The sequence below is a fragment of the Pimephales promelas genome, chromosome 12, assembly GCF_988280905.1.
Source record: "Pimephales promelas chromosome 12, fPimPro1.hap1.1, whole genome shotgun sequence".
NCBI lineage: Eukaryota > Metazoa > Chordata > Actinopteri > Cypriniformes > Leuciscidae > Pimephales > Pimephales promelas.
In genome coordinates, this window is record NC_142780.1 from 14,364,148 (window position 1) to 14,383,774 (window position 19,627).

General features: G+C 37.8%; 1 protein-coding gene across 3 annotated transcripts in view; it reads left to right on the plus strand.

Moving 5' to 3' along the window:
• The window catches only part of zyx (zyxin), a 31,752-nt gene extending 12,500 nt beyond the window's left edge, over positions 1 to 19,252 (plus strand). For 2 of the 3 annotated variants that reach the window (XM_039694401.2, XM_089117536.1), the window contains 9 exons: positions 3,190 to 3,415; positions 4,391 to 4,653; positions 7,819 to 7,914; positions 9,391 to 9,942; positions 10,929 to 11,049; positions 13,155 to 13,324; positions 13,534 to 13,712; positions 17,243 to 17,363; positions 17,459 to 19,252. In XM_039694401.2, the coding sequence (XP_039550335.2) occupies positions 3,196 to 3,415; positions 4,391 to 4,653; positions 7,819 to 7,914; positions 9,391 to 9,942; positions 10,929 to 11,049; positions 13,155 to 13,324; positions 13,534 to 13,712; positions 17,243 to 17,363; positions 17,459 to 17,572 (1,836 nt within the window). In that variant the 5' untranslated portion in view covers positions 3,190 to 3,195 and the 3' untranslated portion in view covers positions 17,573 to 19,252. The remainder of the gene's footprint in view (positions 1 to 3,189; positions 3,416 to 4,390; positions 4,654 to 7,818; positions 7,915 to 9,390; positions 9,943 to 10,928; positions 11,050 to 13,154; positions 13,325 to 13,533; positions 13,713 to 17,242; positions 17,364 to 17,458) is intronic. The other variant, XM_089117537.1, reaches the window with a different exon arrangement.
• Positions 19,253 to 19,627: the final 375 nt, after the last annotated feature.

The following is a 19,627-nucleotide window of genomic DNA, read 5'->3' on the forward strand; positions in this document are numbered from 1 at the left end:
ATTCTCAAATTTGTGACCTCACACTGATGAATGTATGAACACATGATTATTCAAGGTTCATGTCAGTGATACCTATTGTGTCATCAGAAACTTGACACTCCCATTCACTGTGAGATAACATCGAGATTCGTCGAGAACACCAGAACTAATGAAATAAAATGTGTGAATGTTTGCCTTACTTTGCTCTATTACTGGTTAACACAGTCTCATCCCAAGACGTCATACAATTGACCATACGTCAGCATCCGCCGTTTTAGGGTACCCTTTAACGTCAGTTAGATGACGATCCTGGGGCGTCATCCGACTGACGCTTTACCTTTAACGTCAATTAGGTGACGGGGTAGGTTTAGGTCTGGGGTAGGGTTAGGATTAGATAACGTCATCTAACCAACGTTAAAGGGTACCCTAAAACGGCGGATGTTGACGTATGGTCAAAAGCGTAAGTTGTATGATGTCTTGGGATGAGACTGCGCTGTACTGGTTGTGTATCCTTCTGAAGGATCTATGGTAAATGGTAGGAATGGTTTAGGAGGTTTATTTTAACAAGGTTCCTGTTAATTGTGGTCAGAGCATAAACAAAGGGGCTTTCGCACCGTAGGAACCTTTTCATATAGTTCCTATAACTAATGGTGGAAGTACTTGCTTTTTGGCCTGTTTGCACAGCAGGAACTGGGAACGATTTTAGTTCTAAGAACGCCTTTTGGGGGAACTTAATTATCTCCTACTTCAGAGTAGAGTCTAACCCAGCTCAATGGGAACTTCCAGTGATGCAAATGTATCTTAATTGGCCGAAAGCATGAAAAACACTGTTACCAGTGTGCAAACACAGTTTATAGCTGGTATTTACTCAACATAGAAGTTTAGGCACTTCTCAGCCTTTACGCTAACACCGTGTCCGTGTCCTAACTACACGCGACACGATAAAGTTCCAAGGACAGCAAGTGTCTATCCACACTAGACGCGACGCGTCAATCAAAAATCACAGCCATTCAGAACAGCGTGTGGTGCTTAAAGGGTTAGTTCATCCAAAAATGAAAATTAAGTCATTAATTACTCACCCCCATGCTGTACCAGCGAGAATTGCGATCTGAAGTAGTGTAAGCTGGTGTAAGCAGATCGCAATTCTCGCGCATGCGTCGTGGAAATCTAAGGAAGTCTCGTTTCTGGCCTACAAGGAAGAAAAGAAATAGTCGAATAAACTCGTTATTTTTATTTGTTTTTTCGCACAAAAAGTATTCGCGTCGCCTAATAAACATATAGTTGAGCCACGGTAGTCACTTGGGATATTTAAACATTTTCTTCATTGACTTTCTGGGCCGTCAAGAGGCAGTCCCTTAGGAGCCAATGTGGTAGTTATACAGCTCTCAAATTTAATCAAAAATATCTTCATTTGTGTTCCGAAGACGAACGAAGGTCTTACGGGGTTGGTACAGCATGGGGGTGAGTAATTAATGACTTAATTTTCATTTTTGGGTGAACTAACCCTTTAATGCTACATTCATTCATTCATTCGCTGTAGATGAAAGTTTAAACTTAACTGAACTGAACTTAACTTGTGTATTCAATGCTTCAGCTATACTTCTCCAGATGGAATCCTTTTTTCTGAGGTCTTTGTGGAATTTGTGGGATTTATCGTAGAGAATTGAATGCCTTTGAACTTCGACAATCAGTTCCTCGTTGTCCATGTTTGATGATTAAATATTCACGACACGCAGAACTTCCATCCAATGCGATCTCTGTGTGGGCTGATCTGTCAGCCGTGACGTCGCAGAAATAGGCACCGTTTCTAAATTAGAAACTTAGCGTGTCGCCGTCGTGTCTGGTTAGGACAAAAACTCTGATTAACATGGAAAAGATACCTTTTATTGCGTTGCGGCGTCACGTGTAGTTCGTATAAGGAGGAAATCCAACGCGACTTTGAAAAGAACCAATCGAAACATGATTGTCTTTCAGCTCAGACAGTGACATTGGGCATCATCAACCACACGGTATAATACTTGTACCGTTTACTTTTTTTTTTAACAGTTCTATCTAATAACGTATAAGATATGATTGTAAAACATTATAAACTAATAAAAACGAAGCATGGGAGCCATGTGTTCAGGCTCTGGTTAAGTCATTATCATTGGCGTCTAAATGAAATTCCTGCATAACAACCTGACCGGCAGGACGTCATGGTTTACGTCACTTCAAAGTTCCAACTGGTGGTGTGAATGCTATCAGGAAAAGGGTTGTAGAGGAACATTTAGTTCATGGGGGACTGATGGCCAGTTCCTAGAACCACCCAGTGTGAAAGCACCTGTAATTTGCAAAGAGGCTGTTATTGAAGAATGGGGCAGTAAAAAATGTATTGCTCATTCACAATTGAAGGCTGTTAAACTGAGTGTTTAAAGCTTAGATAAAGGGTAAAAACACTTAAAAATTACATAATTACAATTGGACTTTAAAGGACAAGAAATGACTAAAAATGGATCCTGTTGAAAGCGGATTTCTGACAGTGAGACTTTTCTAGATATGAAACCAAGTTAAAGAGTGGATCTGAAACAAGTCAAAATGAACAACATGGAAGTACCTGATATGTACATAACAGGAAGTGAAATGATTGGCAACTAATTCATGGAATTCCCTTATCCAATAATTTGGTGAATAATTTCCTTGTTATACCAACCTCACCCAAGTCATACAAACCAGTTTATGGTACACATAACTTTTGTTTCATGTTAGTTTAGACTAGAGGTTAAAAAACTTCTCTTAAAACCAGTTATGTTTTTTAGTTATGACAAAACGGGGAACAACTTTGTTCACAAAGATACAATAACTTCCCTGTAATTATGGAAATGCTCACCTCATCTTGTTTTTAAACAATTGTATAATGCTAAAAATATTAAAGGAACATTTCCTACTCATGTTCTGGGGGTTTCAAAGTTGTAGATGAAGGAAAATTCGTTCAAATTTAACCCAGATGGTTGACTAACCTACATACAGGTGGGCGGCTCTCTTGAGAACCGATTCTGCGTGAATAAAGCAGTATCAGGAACCAAAGCTGCAGACCACTTACTAAACGTTAAGATTTTCCATATGCTGTTCTGCCAAACTATGCAGCCAAGTGGTCTTGGAAAATGTTGTGCAGAAATGGTGATCTGAACTGTAACACTTCTTTGACTACAGGCATACTGTTGTATTTTTCAGATCAAGATGTCTGACTCTAGTAGCGGCAAACCCATTGTGGTAACTTCCTCGGTCTCCCTCAAAGTTACCGCTCCTTCTTTCTACAACCAACCCAAGAAGTTTGCATCTGTCGCTCCTCCGCGTCCCAAAATACAGATGGCCCCATCGCAGCCCTCTCCATTTGTAAGCACTGGTGTAATTGGACGAGTTGGAGAGATGCCCCCGCCCCCTTCAGCTGTTTGTGAGGGTAAGGCAACTTTCATGAAAGACCAATATAAGTCTATATATAAAGTCTACATAAGTCCACATATAAAGTCTAATATAAGACCAATCTGTGATTAAAGAACAAGAAAAATATTTTAAAAATCTAGTTTAGAACACGTGGCAAATTCTTAATGTCATCTTTGTATAAAGTTTGTTTTATATGGTTTTGGAAAGCGTTTAGGCTATAGTTTTATTTTAAAAACCCTAAAAATGTAATGTAGTGTAGCCATCAAGGAAAAAATATATTTTCCTTACACCTTTAATACATTTGTGTACACCTCTTATTCATTATTTACGATATATATATATATATATACAGTATATAGATGCATAAATATTTTAAAGGGTTAGTTCACCCAAAAATGAAAATTATGTCATTAATGACTCGCCCTCATGTCGTCCCAAGCTCTCCGTTCATCTTCCGAACACAGTTTAAGATATTTTAGATTTAGTCCGAGAGTTTTCTGTCCCTCCATTGAAAATGTGTACACGGTATAATGTCATTGTCCAGAAAGGAAATAAAGACATCATCAAAGTAGTCCATGTGACATCAGTGCGTTAGTCAGAATGTTTTGAAGCATCGAAAATACATTTTGGTCCAAAAATAACAAAAACTACAACTTTATTCAGCATTGTATTGTCTTCCAGGTTATGTTGACATGACTGTTAAAGAAGTGTTGAAAGTGTTTTGCTGATAAACTACTGAATTTGACTTTAAGGATTAAACTGAACTGCATTTCTGTCTTTACTGGTGTTTGGCATATTCGATATCTGCACTGTCCTTCAAATTCCAGTCCTGATGAGTTGTTTTTCACATATGAGAGAAGCAGTGAATGCTAATGTAGATAAGCTATGATATCATGCGCTGTGTTAAGGTGAAAGGACAATGAAGAAAAGGATTGTTTTGTCATTGTGAATTGGTGCGAGTGTAATGAAGTTCACTGCCTTCGTTCATTAGACTTCCCGCCCCCTCCTCCTCCTCCGCTGGATGATGCCGAGCTCCCAGCCCCTCCTCCAGAATGCCAAATCACACCCCCTGCATCTGATGCCCTTCCTCCTGCATTCCCAGCCCCGCCCCCAGTTGCAGAAGACCTGCACCTCCCTGCTCCTCCTGAAGAGTTTATCTCTGTACCTTCTGCCTCCTTCCCCCCACCACCACCACCACCACCACCACCTCCACCTCCTCCTCCCCCTCAGACCGGTGCAGGTGTCAACTCTCAGGTAGGTTACCAAATATTTGATTTGATTTCAATTTGATTTTAATCTTAACAAGTCTTTACGTGCCCTTGTGTCATTCCCAGCCTTTCTCATTTCTGGTCCTTTAAGATTAAAAAGCTTTCACACTATACTGACCACAATGGTATGCCTTTTTAAACCAAGAAAACTCCATTCTGACTAACGATGTACCTATGTGTATATATATATTATTATTTTTTTTTATATATATATAGCTAACTAATGAGCTATAGACATTCTTGTAAAATGAGATAAATGCAACGATATGTGACATTTTTACAAGCTGTTGTATTGATGTCATATTTCTAAGGTTGAAACACCCTTAAAGAGTTTAAAGGGCCCCTGTTATGGATTTCTGAAAATTACCTTTCATGTAGTGCGTAACATAGCTCCAAGTGAATGAAAACATCCTGCAATTTTTTAAATCTGAAAGTGCACTGTATATTAAGTTATTGTCTTTCAAAAGTAAGAGTCAAATCAAATGACAAACAGTTTAGGTAGGTTCTAGAAAGCCTCAGGACAAGGAGAGCTGTCGTTGTTATGACAATGGGCGTTTTTGTTTTCGGTAGGCCAATCACAACAGACTGAGCTGTCTGGCCAATCAGAGCAGAGCAGCTCGCGGAAAGGCGGGATTTAGAGAGATTGATTCATTTGACGAGTCGTTTGAGAAGCATTGAAAATGTTGTGATGTGCAAATGTGTATTATGAGGAAATTAAACTGTTTTTTTAACCTTTGATGCATCTAAACATGTTGTAGGAGACTCCACAACAACATTAGGAAACTTTGAAATGGCATAATAGGGCCCTTTAACGAATAACTGTCTTGTCTTCTGTCCAAACATACGGAGCCATATACATCAGGTGACCTGTAAATGCACAAAAACTCTTTCCATTGCAGTTTTGCGAAATATTTCTTTTTCGAATTGTGAGTGTAAAGTTTTTTTTACGATATATGGGAGTTTTTGCTAAATTTAAAATTATTATTATTAGTGCATCATTAATTCTCACTCTTTATGGCCTGATATGACCGTCTTCTGTAATTCTAGTGACTCTTTTTGTAAATTAATGGAGAAGATGGGAAAGTTGAATTGAGCAGTTTGCTGCAGTAAAACTTCGGTGTCCTGTGAGACACTGTTATATGTGCTGTCTGCTGACTTTTCCATAAATAGAGTCAGGGCTTATATGGATGTGTTATTGTGGTGAGTGCAATTTAATTGGGCTACATCATCACTCACAGGGCCTCATTCAATCAAACAAGACCTGCTGTTGCTACTGAGAGCAATAAAAATACGTTTTTCCTCAAACATTTCCTTACTATAGAAGATTTTAGGGATGAACAACTATTATAAAAATGTTGTAAAAGACCAGTAAATGTTAGATATTAACTTTTTTCCTAAATTAAAATAGTCTTTTTATATGCTACAAGTTTATTTTGAGATTTGAAGTTAAATTATCAGGGCCAGATTTACTAACAGCTTGCACCAGCACATTTTTGCCATTAAAAAAAACTACAGTCAGCACTTACCAAATATACACAGTGAAAAATTAGCGCTGAAAAGGCATTGGACAGGGTTATTTTTGCAGGCGGTCAGGGACCTGGATATTGGTTAAGGGGCACTAGCCCAAAAAAGCTTGAGAACCACTGATTTAAATGAATCATGCAAGGTGATTTACTAAGGTTTGTTCTAGTCAATTTACTGGTATTTGCGCCATTAATTACAGCCCAAAAAAGCATGTCTTGAATTAGGCGCTAATTTGCGCTGCTCTTGGTGGATTGTTGGTCATTATGGAAATGATCCGGCTGCATCGTCAGATCACATACAGAATTTTCCACTCCCATCTGTGTTTTTTTTTTAACTCACGCTAATTTGCCCTGTTCAGTAAATCTGGACCTTGGTGTTAAGTATATAAATGTGAAAAAACAAATTAGCATGCACAATTAAATCCAATATCCCAGTATTAATATTATCCTAAATTAATAAAAAATGTGATTCATATTTAGCTATTTACCTATTTTCATGTGATTTGGGGGTTATCGCATAAAAAAATGCTGGATGGAAACGCAAAGATGCACAAATTCTAAAAATGGACAAAAATGTATGCACTCAATCGAGGCAGAGAAGACATGCGCACAAACTATGACGGAATCATATTTCCAGAATACATCCTTTGATGTGCAATAATAAACTTTGCCTCAACAGATGTTGTGATTGGATAACTGGACAACCAGGGGATTAATAACATGACGGCGTTTGTTGGGTTGTGCCTGCGCTCTGAGCCGCAAGTCATTTGATGTATGAAAAAAGAGCCGCAGTGGCTTCTTTTCTTTTATTACAGATCATTTCATAAAGTAACAATTCTTGAACACATGTGATGGAAACGGTGCTACAAATTTATGTGGTATTCCAATTTAGTTAAATTCACACTTTTGGATGGCCACATAAAGTACATGTTTCTTCTTTGAAGATTGTGTAGTGATTGAACAGTGCTGTGGTTTTCTGAGAGCAAGACTGTCATTTGTTTGTGTCTTTCTAAGCTCTTCCAAATTTCTTTGTGGATTCATTTATTTGTCAGTGTGGATTCACACTCACATTCTGCCCTTTTATTATCTCTTTTCTCTTATAATCTGCTCAAATGACTAACTAGGCATGAATTATAATCTAGGAACACCTCAAGGCACCATTTTGTTTATCCTTTTTTATATCTGTTCTTCACACATTTAATATTCTTTGTATTGTTTTTCAGCTTTGACCCTGTTATTTTCTGTTTCACATAATTTCTTTATTCTTGCTTGGTACTGTATTCCACCCTTTAATTGCCTAACATTTATATACTCTTGCACTCTTTCCAACACAACATCAGATTTCATGTCTGATTCACCCTTTCTTGTTATATAGTTTTTAGCTATATCTAGTTTTTAACTCTAGTTTAGGTTTAGCTACATGTTTAACAAATTTTGTTTTTCTCTGTCTTGACCGTGGGATGGAAGGAAACGTAATTTCGATTGTTTGAATGCCGGGAACATGTGAAGAATCGACAATAAAGCTGACTAACTTCTTGTCGTTCTCCTCTCTCCTAATCCACATCCTTTCACACACATCTTGTTTCTTTTTCTCTCTCTCATATCGTCTCTTGTTTTGTTCTCCACAGAGGCTGATTGAGAAACAGACGAGTTTTGACAGGCAGCTGGGCTCTTTGACCGATATGTTATCAGAGATGGAGACTAGTGGACCTTTCAACCCAAAGGTAATCGCACAACTTTTAACCTCTGACGTTCTAATCTTGACCTTCAGGGTTCAGTTTATTTCCCTTTCTCAACCTTAATGGAATAGCTTTACTCAGTCTAATGCCATTCCAAGGCTTACTATTTTTAGAAGAACACAAAAGGAGATGTTTTGACGAATGTTCGTGCTGCTCTATTTGTGACTGATATAAAGCTAATATACATACACTACCGGTCAAAAGTTTTAGATCAGTAAGATTTTTTATGTTTTTAAATGAAGTCTCTTCTGCTCACCAAGGCTGCTTTATTTGATGGAAAAAAAAATGACAAACAGTAATATTGTGAAATATTATGACAATTTAAAATGACTGTTTTCTATTTCAATATATTTTAAAATGTAATCTGAAAGCTGAATTTTCAACATCATTACTGTTGCTGATTACACATCGGTTTTCAGTGTCACATGATCCTTCAGAAATCATTCTAATATGCTGATTTTATGCTCGAAAAACAAATTATTTTCAATGTTGAAAACAGTCGTGTACCGTTTTTTCCCCCCAAAATTCTATGATTAATAGAATGTTCAAAAGAACGGCATTTATTTAAAATATAATCTTTTCTAACATTATAAATGTCTTTAGTGTAACTTTTGATCAATTTAACTCATCCCCGATGAATAAAAGTATTTTCTAATTTCTTTCCCCAAAAAATACAAATAAATTCTTACTGACCCCAAACTTTTGAATGGTAGTGATTAATGTTACAAAAGCTTTCCATTTCAGATCAATTCTGTTCTTTTGAACTTTCTATTCATCGAAGAGTCCTGAAATAAAAATGTAAAAAACTGTTTTCAACATGGATAATAATCATAAATGTTTCTTGAGCATCATATTATAATAATTTCTGCAGGATCATGTGACACTGAAGACTGGAGTAATGATGCTGTAAATTCAGCTTTGATCACAGGAATAAATTACACTTCACTATATATTCACATAGAAAACCACTGTTTTAAATTGTAATAATATTTCAAATAATCAAATAATAAAATTATCAAATAATTGCAGCCTTTGGTGAGCAGAAGAGACTTCTTTTAAAAACATAAAAAATCTTACAGATCTAAAACTTTTGACCGGTAGTGTTTGTATATATATATATATACTGTATAAAATAACACGTTCTGCAATAAAATGCATATTTATTTTACATAGTATTTACTAAATTAGGAATGAATAATTTGTAAATGAACCAACGTGAAAAAATTTGATGAAGCCATTCTTATTGATTCTGCAATCCTATTATAGTGTTTCACAAATAAAGCAATTGTGAAAAAATAATTGTTCCTCCTTTATATTGTTACTTCCTTATTTAACAATCTTAATCGTGCAACATTCTGATGCCACAATTTAGAGATTTTGCAAGGCTTTAAAGTTCCTCTTCCCCCTTTCTGATGTGTGACATAATTCTGTGTGTGTGTGTGTGTTTGTTTGTTTGCTCAGTTGCCTAGCCAGTTTTCATCAGCACCAGCGCCAAAGCCAGTAGCACCACCACCAAAAGCCCCTAAGCCCACCCTCTCCTTTCTGCCCCCTCCTGAGCTGGCGGATCGTCCTCCCCCTGCCCCTTGGGCCGAGGAGCTACGTGCTCGAACACGACCGGCCAAGCAGAGCGCAGCCTCTGCCCCCGCCCCTGCCCCTGTACAGTCATTGGCTAAAGGCCCAGCCGTTGCTCCAAAAACCAACTTCCCTCCCAGTCAGCTGAATTCAAATTTTGGTTCCAAAACAGCTAGTCCTGCACCTTCTGGAGGCGCAAGAGGGTTTAACCATGCCGTTAAACCCCCCGCCCAAAGCTCTTTCCCACCGCCTCCTCCTGCGGCTCCTCCTGCCCCTGTTGCTCCACCAGTGAATATTCCCGCCCCCCCACCTGCTCTCAGTCTCTCTGAAACATCTCCCATTGGCAGTCAGCAAGGCTTTGCTCCGCCTTCTCCTGCTGCACCCAAGAAATCACCCATCGCATCGTTCAGCAGACCAGCAGGAAACACTGTCACACCAAAGGTGGGTGTGCCCTAGATGTAGTCATTTAAATAAAGTTAAGATGAGACGAGGTAACAAAGTAACAATAAAATATTATTATTATTATTATTTTACTGTTTTTTTGTTTAATTGAAAATATTACCAACCCCTGCCTTTTGAATGGCACTGTAAGTCGAAGGATAAATTAAAACATAAATAAAAATAAAGCACACTCGGCTTTTGGGAAAGCTTAGGTTTGTGCATATGTATATATTCTGCATAAATGAAACGTCGCATTGGAGTCATGAATTTTGCTGATGTCATGAGACTTTTTGACACTTTCTTTGAGCTTTGTTGAGCAAACAATGTAATGCAACATCGCCTGTGTGGAGAAAAGGCAACTATAGATGTTGAATAGATAAGAAAAGACCAGTTGCATTTCAAGATGCAAATAGATGCGAGAAAAAGGTCAATCGCAGTTCATATGCTAATATTACAGTGATTCATTTACCATTCAAAATGTAACCAGTGTGAATCAATAGAAGTTTTTTAGTTAAAATTACTTAAAATTAGGGATGCACCGATGTGAAAATTTGGGCTGACACCGATATTTTCTTTATATTTGAAGGCCGATACATCTAAATTACATTTTTTATATAATATCTGAGTGCCTGATTAAAACAAACAAATTTCTCACCAATAAAATGTATGTGGCCTATATGACAGACTTGCTGTATTTTCCTTTTATGAAATGATTCTAATCATATTTCAAGCAATTCAAAACCATCATGGCAAACAGTGCTTCTCAGCTGAAGGAAATAATCCATTATCTGCTTTTATATATCGGCCACATTTTCTTATCAGGCTGTTAACAATAACATTAAAAACGGACATGTATCGGTCGGTACCAATATGGTGGCCGATGTATCGTGCATCCCTGCTTAAAATGTGTATATAGTTGCCTAACACAATTAAAATGACAAAATTTCTAAAAAAATAGCAAACATATGCTGTTTTTTTTTTTTTAGGCGTCTGGTTCTGGTGGAGCTCCTCTCACTATGAGGGAAGTAGAAGAGCTGGAGAAAATGACTAAGGACTTTATTAAAGACATGGACAAACATCCTCCTGTGATCACCTCTCCAGCTACAGGTACACCTAACCTTGTGTACACACACACACCCTTAAGATTTGATTGACTTTTTAATTTGAGACATCCGTATGGGTCTTGTTTAACACACGGCAGGCAAGCTGTGATAAACACTGACTGTGTAATCAGGGTTTCTCTTGCTCTTTTTCTGATTTCCTGTCTCTTTATCTGTCTGTGTAGGTGTTTAGCTTGATGTAGCTTCTCTATCTCAGTTTATTACTTCATTATCAGAGTCTAAACAGCACAGTGCTTCACCTCTCCCATGTCTGGATCTTTCTGGATGAGTGTTGTAATGATCTCACTCTGTCTTTGTCAGGACTGGAGTTTTTTTTTTTTTTTTGGTTTCTTAGTAGCTTAGATGTGCGTGCAGGTGAAAACTAAAAATACTTTTTGGTCCGTTTTTGATTAGATCAACCTACTTTCACATGCAACTGAAATAAACAGTTTGTGTAGTCATGTTCTGTTAATGGTTTATTTTTAAGTCTGATTATATTCTTGGTCATAGTTTGATTTTCTTCTTTTATTGCCTGTCTTGCTGTGATGACCCTTTGCTAAGATGACAACTCGGCTTTATCACAAGAATAAATACACTTTTAAAGGGATACTCCACTTTTTTTTTGGAAATACGCTCATTTTACAACTCCCCCAGAGTTAAACTGTTGAGGTTTACCTTTTTTGAATCCATTCAGCCGATCTCGGGTTCTGGCGGTACCACTTTTAGCATAGCTTAGCATACATCATTGAAGTGCACAAGACCATTAGCATTTCTCCCAAAAAAATTACCAAAGTGTTTCGATATTTTTCCTATTTAAAACTTGACTCTTCTATAGTTACATCATGCTATAGATCAATTTCGCTCTTGACACGCAAATGGATTCAAAGTGTTCAAGCATGTAGACTAGAAGCAACTAGAAGGTAGGCGTGAATTTGATGCGCTATTCGCGTCTGGTGTGAACGCACAGGAAGAGACTTTCTTTCAAATACATCTTTTTTTTTTTATGTTTCCAAACTTTTGACCGGCATTGTATGCATTACTATTTAATAGTTTGAACGCGTAGGAAGATTGAATCCATTATGTCATTCACCGTGCTCAATGGGAATGTACTGGTAGTAGAGAGTTGTGTGAGATTTACTTGTTGCGATTCTCTGATTGGTGGAGGATTTTGTAGAATCATGGGTAATGTAGTCTTTCACCAAGAATTCCACAGTTAAAGAGGATTGTTTTTAAAATGTTGAAATAATACTGGCTGATGGCTTCAACAAAAGCATATAGCATCAATTAACCCTATAGCTCATAGATCTGTCATCATTTAAAAAACAGTTCCTCTCTCTAAATGGGATTTTTACTTCTATAACCCGACTGTTGCACTCTATATGGAGAATGGCAACAGTTGCTAAGGTAGGATTGGTCTGGAATGCTTTTAAGGAGGGTGGTGCTGTTGAACTGAGGCCCTGTTTACATGTGGTATTAAGATGCGTTTTGGTCGATAGGATCACACCATTACTAGTCTAAAGCGTTAACATTTTGGGAGTTGCTTGCTAGCCAGACGGGATTTAAACTTTGTCAGCTATAGACCAAAATTTGGTTTTAGGATGAAAAATGTATCAAGCACATTGTTCTCTGACCATTCCTGATTTTTAACACTCGCAGCTTTCGGCAAGGTCTTGCTCTCCATATGTTTTTTCCATCGTCTCCTAGTGCATTAACATATGTAAATTGAGTGGACTTATTTTGTCCATTAGATCAAAAGATCTGAGGTAAAAATTATTCGTTTACCCACCCATAGACCCTCCGCTCGAAGAAATCAAGACAGAAGTGGTTGAAAGTGGACAAAAGAGACGGATTAAAATACCAGAAGTAAACGGGAATGTGCCTCCGTCGTCTACTTTTGATAAAACACATCATAATTCCAGGTGTAAACATGACCCGAGACCTCTAGAGTACAATAGTACTTTAGGTACAACCTCTCCAGTCACCCAATTATCATCCTGGAGATTAAACTCTGTGTTTGCTGCTCCACAATGAACTTTTCTTTATCTCATAAATCTCTCATTATCCTCAAGCTGTATTTTTCTTTGCTAAAATAAACATATTGTTTCCTTTCAGAAGTGTGTGGTAAATGTGGAGAAGCTCTGTCTAGATCTCAGCCAGCAGTGAGAGCAATGGAGAAACTCTTCCACTCCCATTGTTTCTGCTGCATGAGCTGCCAGCGCCCCCTGCAGGGCATGCAGTTCTACGACCACGATGGGACGCCTCAGTGCGAGGACTGCTACACGGTGAGACAAACCCGTTTTGATGCAAGACATTTCATATTCACCCTTGTTTAATTGACACATTGCTTTTTTTGGTATCAGAAATCTTCAATGTTAGCCCATATTACAGACTTTTATGAAAGTGGGGAATTTTTCAGAGACTTTAGTTACCCACTCCGTTTGTTGCGTTGGATTTTCTCACCGTTTGCCTTTGGGTGTGATTGTGTTTCCAGAAATCTCTGACTGTGTGTTCCCTCTGTGGGGAGCGGATCACAGACCGTGTCCTGAAGGCGGTGGGTCAGTGTTTCCATGCCCACTGTTTCCGCTGCACTACCTGCAGCTGCACCCTGGAGGGCGCCCCATTCATCACAGACGACGACAACAACCCCTACTGTGTCAAAGATTACCATCGGTGAGCCGTCTCACTAATCACAGACCAATCAAAACACTCCGTTATAAACTGGTGTGCTTTAGAGCATTTGAACTGATTATCCCATTCAATCAGGTATCAGTATAATGAATAAAACTGTTTTTTTAAATGGGGTTTTCTTCAACTAAGGGACACTTTTAGCATAATAAAATCAAACTTCCTTAGAACATAGTTTCAAAGTTAATTTGCTTTATTGGGGGTTAAATTTGGAATATTAATTGCATAGTCTTGCTAATGCATTTCTTAGTTAGCTTTTTATCTATCCTAATTACACCTAATTAAATGCATACTTTTTTTGTAATTGAATTACAGCTTGATTAGAAAATGAGGCACAACAATGTTGTTAACCAGCAATATTACCTTAGGTTTTTTTTTTTTCTTCACACATCATGTCTTGTATTTTATTTAACATGCTTTTCACGTCCTTATAAAGTAAACTACTTTTAAGAGAACTTTACCTGGGGCAAATTTGTTTATTGTGGTGGATTCTACAACTTGGGCATTGTTGTAATTTGTATAAAATCATTCCCACACAATATACAGTATATATACAGAATATACAGAATTGGTTTATTATAATTCCACTGTTATAATAGTTTTTTTTTTTTGTCACGTTTTTTTTATGGTGGATTTTCATATTTTAAGAACGAGAGTCTGACTAGGACAAGAGAAAAAAAATCTATAAACAAAAAATGTAAAAATTAATTTAGTGTAAAAAAAAAATTCATAGTATTTTAATATTATCATATATTTAAATAGAAATTAATTCTTTAAAAATGAAGGTGCCTGAAGTTGAATAAACACCCATATAAAATTTTATATAATATTAAAAAATGTTGGTAACACTATATACTCTCACCGGCCACTTTATTAGGTACACCTGTCTAACTGCTCGTTAACACTTATTTTCTAAGCAGCCAATCACATGGCGGCAACTCAGTGCATTTAGGCATGTAGACATGGTCAAGACAATCTCCTGCAGTTCAAACCGAGCATCAGTATGGGGAAGAAAGGTGATTTGAGTGACTTTGAACGTGGCATGATTGTTGGTGCCAGAAGGGCTGGTCTGAGTATTTCAGAAACTGCTAATCTACTGGGATTTTCACGCACAACCATCTCTAGGGTTTACAGAGAATGGTCCGAAAAAGAAAAAAACATCCAGTGAGCGGCAGTTCTGTGGGCGGAAATGCCTTGTTGATGCCAGAGGTCAGAGGAGAATGGCCAGACTGGTTCGAGCTGATAGAAGGGCAACAGTGACTCAAATAACCACCCGTTACAACCAAGGTGGGCAGAAGAGCATCTCTGAACGCACAGTACGTCGAACTTTGAGGCAGATGGGCTACAGTAGCAGAAGACCACACCGGGTGCCACTCCTTTTAGCTAAGAACAGGAAACTGAGGCTACAATTTGCACAAGCTCATCGAAATTGGACAATAGAAGATTGGAAAAACGTTGCCTGGTCTGATGAGTCTCGATTTCTGCTGCGACATTCGGATGGTAGGGTCAGAATTTGGCGTCTACAACATGAAAGCATGGATCCATCCTGCCTTGTATCAACGGTTCAGGCTGGTGGTGGTTGTGTCATGGTGTGGGGAATATTTTCTTGGCACTCTTTGGGCCCCTTGGTACCAATTGAGCATCGTTGCAACGCCACAGCCTACCTGAGTATTGTTGCTGACCATGTCCATCCCTTAAGGACCACAATGTACCCAACTTCTGATGGCTACTTCCAGCAGGATAATGCGCCATGTCATAAAGCTGGAATCAGCTCAGACTGGTTTCTTGAACATGACAATGAGTTCGCTGTACTCAAATGGCCTCCACAGTCACCAGATCTCAATCCAATAGAGCATCTTTGGGATGTGGTGGAACGGGAGATTCGCATCATGGATGTGCAGCCGACAAATCTGCGGCAACTGTGTGATGCCATCATGTCAATATGGACCAAACTCCCTGAGGAATGCTTCCAGCACTCTGTTGAATCTATGCCACGAAGAATTGAGGCAGTTCTGAAGGCAAAAGGGGGTCCAACCCGTTACTAGCATGGGGTACCTAATAAAGTGGCCGGTGAGTGTAGGTTTATTAGTTAACATGAACTTACAATAAATAATAATTCTACAGCCTTTATTAAGCTTAGTTAAAGGGAGAGTTCATCCAGAAATGAAAATTCTGTCATCATGAGTTTCTTTCTGATGAACACAAAATAAGATATTTTGAAGAATGACTGTAACCAGGCCCCATTAACTTCCATAGCATTTTTTCCATATTATAGAAGTATGGAATTAACTGGTTAGTCATTCATCAAAAAAAAAAAAAAAAAAAACGTTTGTGTTCAGCAGAAGAAAGAAATTTGGAACAACTTGAGTGTGAGTAAATGAATACAGAATTTTCATATTTGGGTGAACTATCCCTTTACTGTTAATTTCAACATTTATGGATACATTATTAACTGCACTGTGAATTAACATGAATAAACAATGAAGTACTGTATTTTTATTAACTAAAATGAACAAAGATGAATAAATGCTGAAACAAATGTATTGATCATTTTTAGTTCATGTTAGTTAAAGGGTTTAGTTCACTTTGAAATTAATTTTTGGTATGTTTTAGCTTACCTCAAGGGCATCCAAGATGTAGGTGTCTTTGTTTCCGCAGTATTTTCAATTTCGATATTTTTAGGTCAAACCGTATTTGTCTGTCAGTCATATAATGGAGGTCTATGATCACCACCGCAAAGAGCATGCACAGAGAAGTCCAAATTAAACATGATTTAATGACTCGTAAATGTAAGTACACATTGATGGCCTAAGACACGAAACGAGCGGTTTGTGGGAGAAAATGAACAGTATTTATATTGTTTGTACCTCATGTAATCAGAGCCACGTCCAAGTGATCTGAGGGCGTGGACGCTTCTGTCTGCGCAAGCCCCGGAAGTGACGTCTCGCGTGTACGTCACTCATTGTTTACACAGAGATTTCAGAAGTGTTACCTTTCACTGTGAAGATCTAAACATATTTAGATATACAGGAAATCGCAATTGAAGACGTTTTCGTTATATCAACAATGTTGAATTTGTTTCGCAACCGCGCGAGATATCACTTCCGGTGCTTGCGCAGACCGAAGCGCCCGTCCCCTCAGAGTACTTGGACGTGGCTGTGGTCACGAGGTAAAAACGATATAAATACTGTTCGTTTCCTCACACAAACCGCTCGTTTCGTGTCTTAGGCCATCAATGTGTACTTACATTTCCGAGTCATTAAATCATGCTTAATTTGGACTTCTCTGTGCGTGCTCTTTGAGGTGGTGATCATATACCTCCATTATATGACTGATGGACACAAACTTTTTGACCAAAAAATATCAAAATTGAAAATACTGTGGAAACAAAAACACCTACATCTTGGATGCCCTTGAGGTAAACTAAAACATATCAAAAATTAATTTCAAAGTGAACTATCCCTTTATTACATAAACTAATTAACTTTTAACCATTAACTTTTTCTGTTTCTCAGCCGTTTCTCTCCACTCTGCGTGAGCTGCAACGAGCCAATTATTCCCGACCCTGGAAGTGAAGAGACCATCAGGGTTGTTGCGTTAGAGAAGAACTTTCACCTGAAGTGCTACCGATGTGAGGTACGAACGCTCTTTCTTTAGTTATCTTTACCTATTTGTTCCAGCCTCAAATTAGAAGTCATGTTTTAAAATAAAACATCTCTCGTTGATTGCAGGATTGTGCCCGTCCCCTTTCCATCGAGGCAGACGCTGACGGCTGCTACCCATTGGATGGCAGGATTCTGTGCATGAAATGCCACACCCAACGTGCCAAGCAGGCCAAACAGTGATTGGTGGAAACTCACACATACCTAAACCAAATTTAAGACGCATAATTGGCTTAGTGTTATAAAGCTCTCTTCCGTTTCACATTCTTATTTTCCTCATGTTTGCTCAATGTCGGTTTAGCCTTTTCTCGACGAAGCTCTACTGCTTTTTCTGAATGGCCTTATTCAGAGCCCAGCCCATAGCTTGCCCTGTTTGGCCTGGCGTCTTTTTGCCAGGGCCTGATGTGTGCGAGCACAATGTTAGTGCCTCCATTTTGAATGTTATATACGACACAATTTCTACCCCTAGATTGTTTAATATGTAGAGTAGTGATTTTAGGACCCTTTTTGTGGCTTGAATTTTTACTGTAGTGGCTGACTGTGCAGAGGTAATGTACTGCACTGCCATTTGAACTGCACAGTACGACTCCCAGCATGCCTTTAAAAACAACATCCATAAATTGTACCACAGCTGACTACTGAGGCAAGACGCATAGTTTGTATATCCATGCACTTTCAATAAGGCTTTTCCGAAACATGTTGTAGTGGATGAGAAGGGCTCTTCGTGAAATTGTAGTCGCAACAAATGTACAATAAGCAAAAACAGATTTGTCATGCATGCTTCACTTATCTAACTGTTTACCTGTATATGAACAAAAACTATTTTAAAAAGCACATCCTAAAACACGTCGAACAAAACACGTGATACAGTCGATTGGTTTGCATTGGTTGTCATGCCAGTATCAGTTCAATTGTTTCCATTCCATATATTTCCAGAGGTATTTAGCGATTAAACAATTTTAGGTCTGTTTAACGATTTAAGCATTTCCAAAAAAAAAAGCACATCAATCACTGAGCCTCTTGTAATATTTACATAGACTACTGTATTAAATCTATGACATTGTAGTTAAAGCTTTTTTTAAAAAAAATTATGGATTAAATAGTATTATCTGCACAAAAGCTCTGGTTATATATAACCATTATATACAGCCAGATTCAACAACACAAAACTAATGACCATTTTTATCATTTTTGGTAAAAGTAACAGTGTTACCGTAGACTAACTAGCATGATTCTTGAACTCTTAAATGTTTCTCAGAAATATTTAGTTTTAACAGTCACCATTCCCTGTGATTAATGCACAGAATCCCAACTTTGTGTTTACGATAACAACTATTGTGTAAGACCACTCATTTTGGCTTTAAGGTAGCGCTGATGTCATTTTGAAAATTGTATCCGTTTTACATAGCTCGTTTTATTTATCTATGCACCTCTATGTGTTTCTCTTCTTGGATTTGTCCCTTGACCATTATGTCCAAGAAATTCTAGTATTTGATGCAATCGAAATAAACAATGGCTCCAATAGAAAAATAAAAATAAAACTGTTATGCATGATTGTTGTTATTGTTATTAGTGTTTTTATACATCATGTTTCATGGCCTCATTTTCATGCTGGTATCACAATACTGCTGAATTTAGTAAGGCATTATGGACCATTTGAACACTTGTGGTTTAGCCTTCATGTATTTACCATTTAACATTACTTTTTTTTGTAAACTCAACATCTAATTTCCTCTCTTAATATGTGAATGTGTGTATGTTTACGGTTGAAAGTATGCCATTGTGTTATTTTTGCTATCATTGTTTTTCTTCCGTATTTGTACTGTATTCTGAATTAATAAAACTATAAAATTGACAAACTGAGCCCTTTTTTGTTTTATCTTTCATTGGATTTACTAGAAAATGTTTCATTTTCTTATAGTGATGTGTATTTTTGAAGAGCTGTATGTTTACGTTTTCATCATGTGATGGCTTTCAAACGTGTTCGTTCCCACGCAATGTATGACATGATCTTTTGTGGTTTGGCTCCTCTCGCCACCCCCTCAGTTCTTATCAGCCCGCACCAGCTTCACATACGTCACTGATAGTCAGGACTGACGACGTCTGTATGTAAAAATGTGAATATGTATGAATATATACCACTTCCTGCTCTGATGATGCTTTAAAAATCCACATGCAGCTTTTTTTCTTTATTTTGTCTATTGTTGTTTGTATTTTCCCATGTTTAACTTGGGTGAT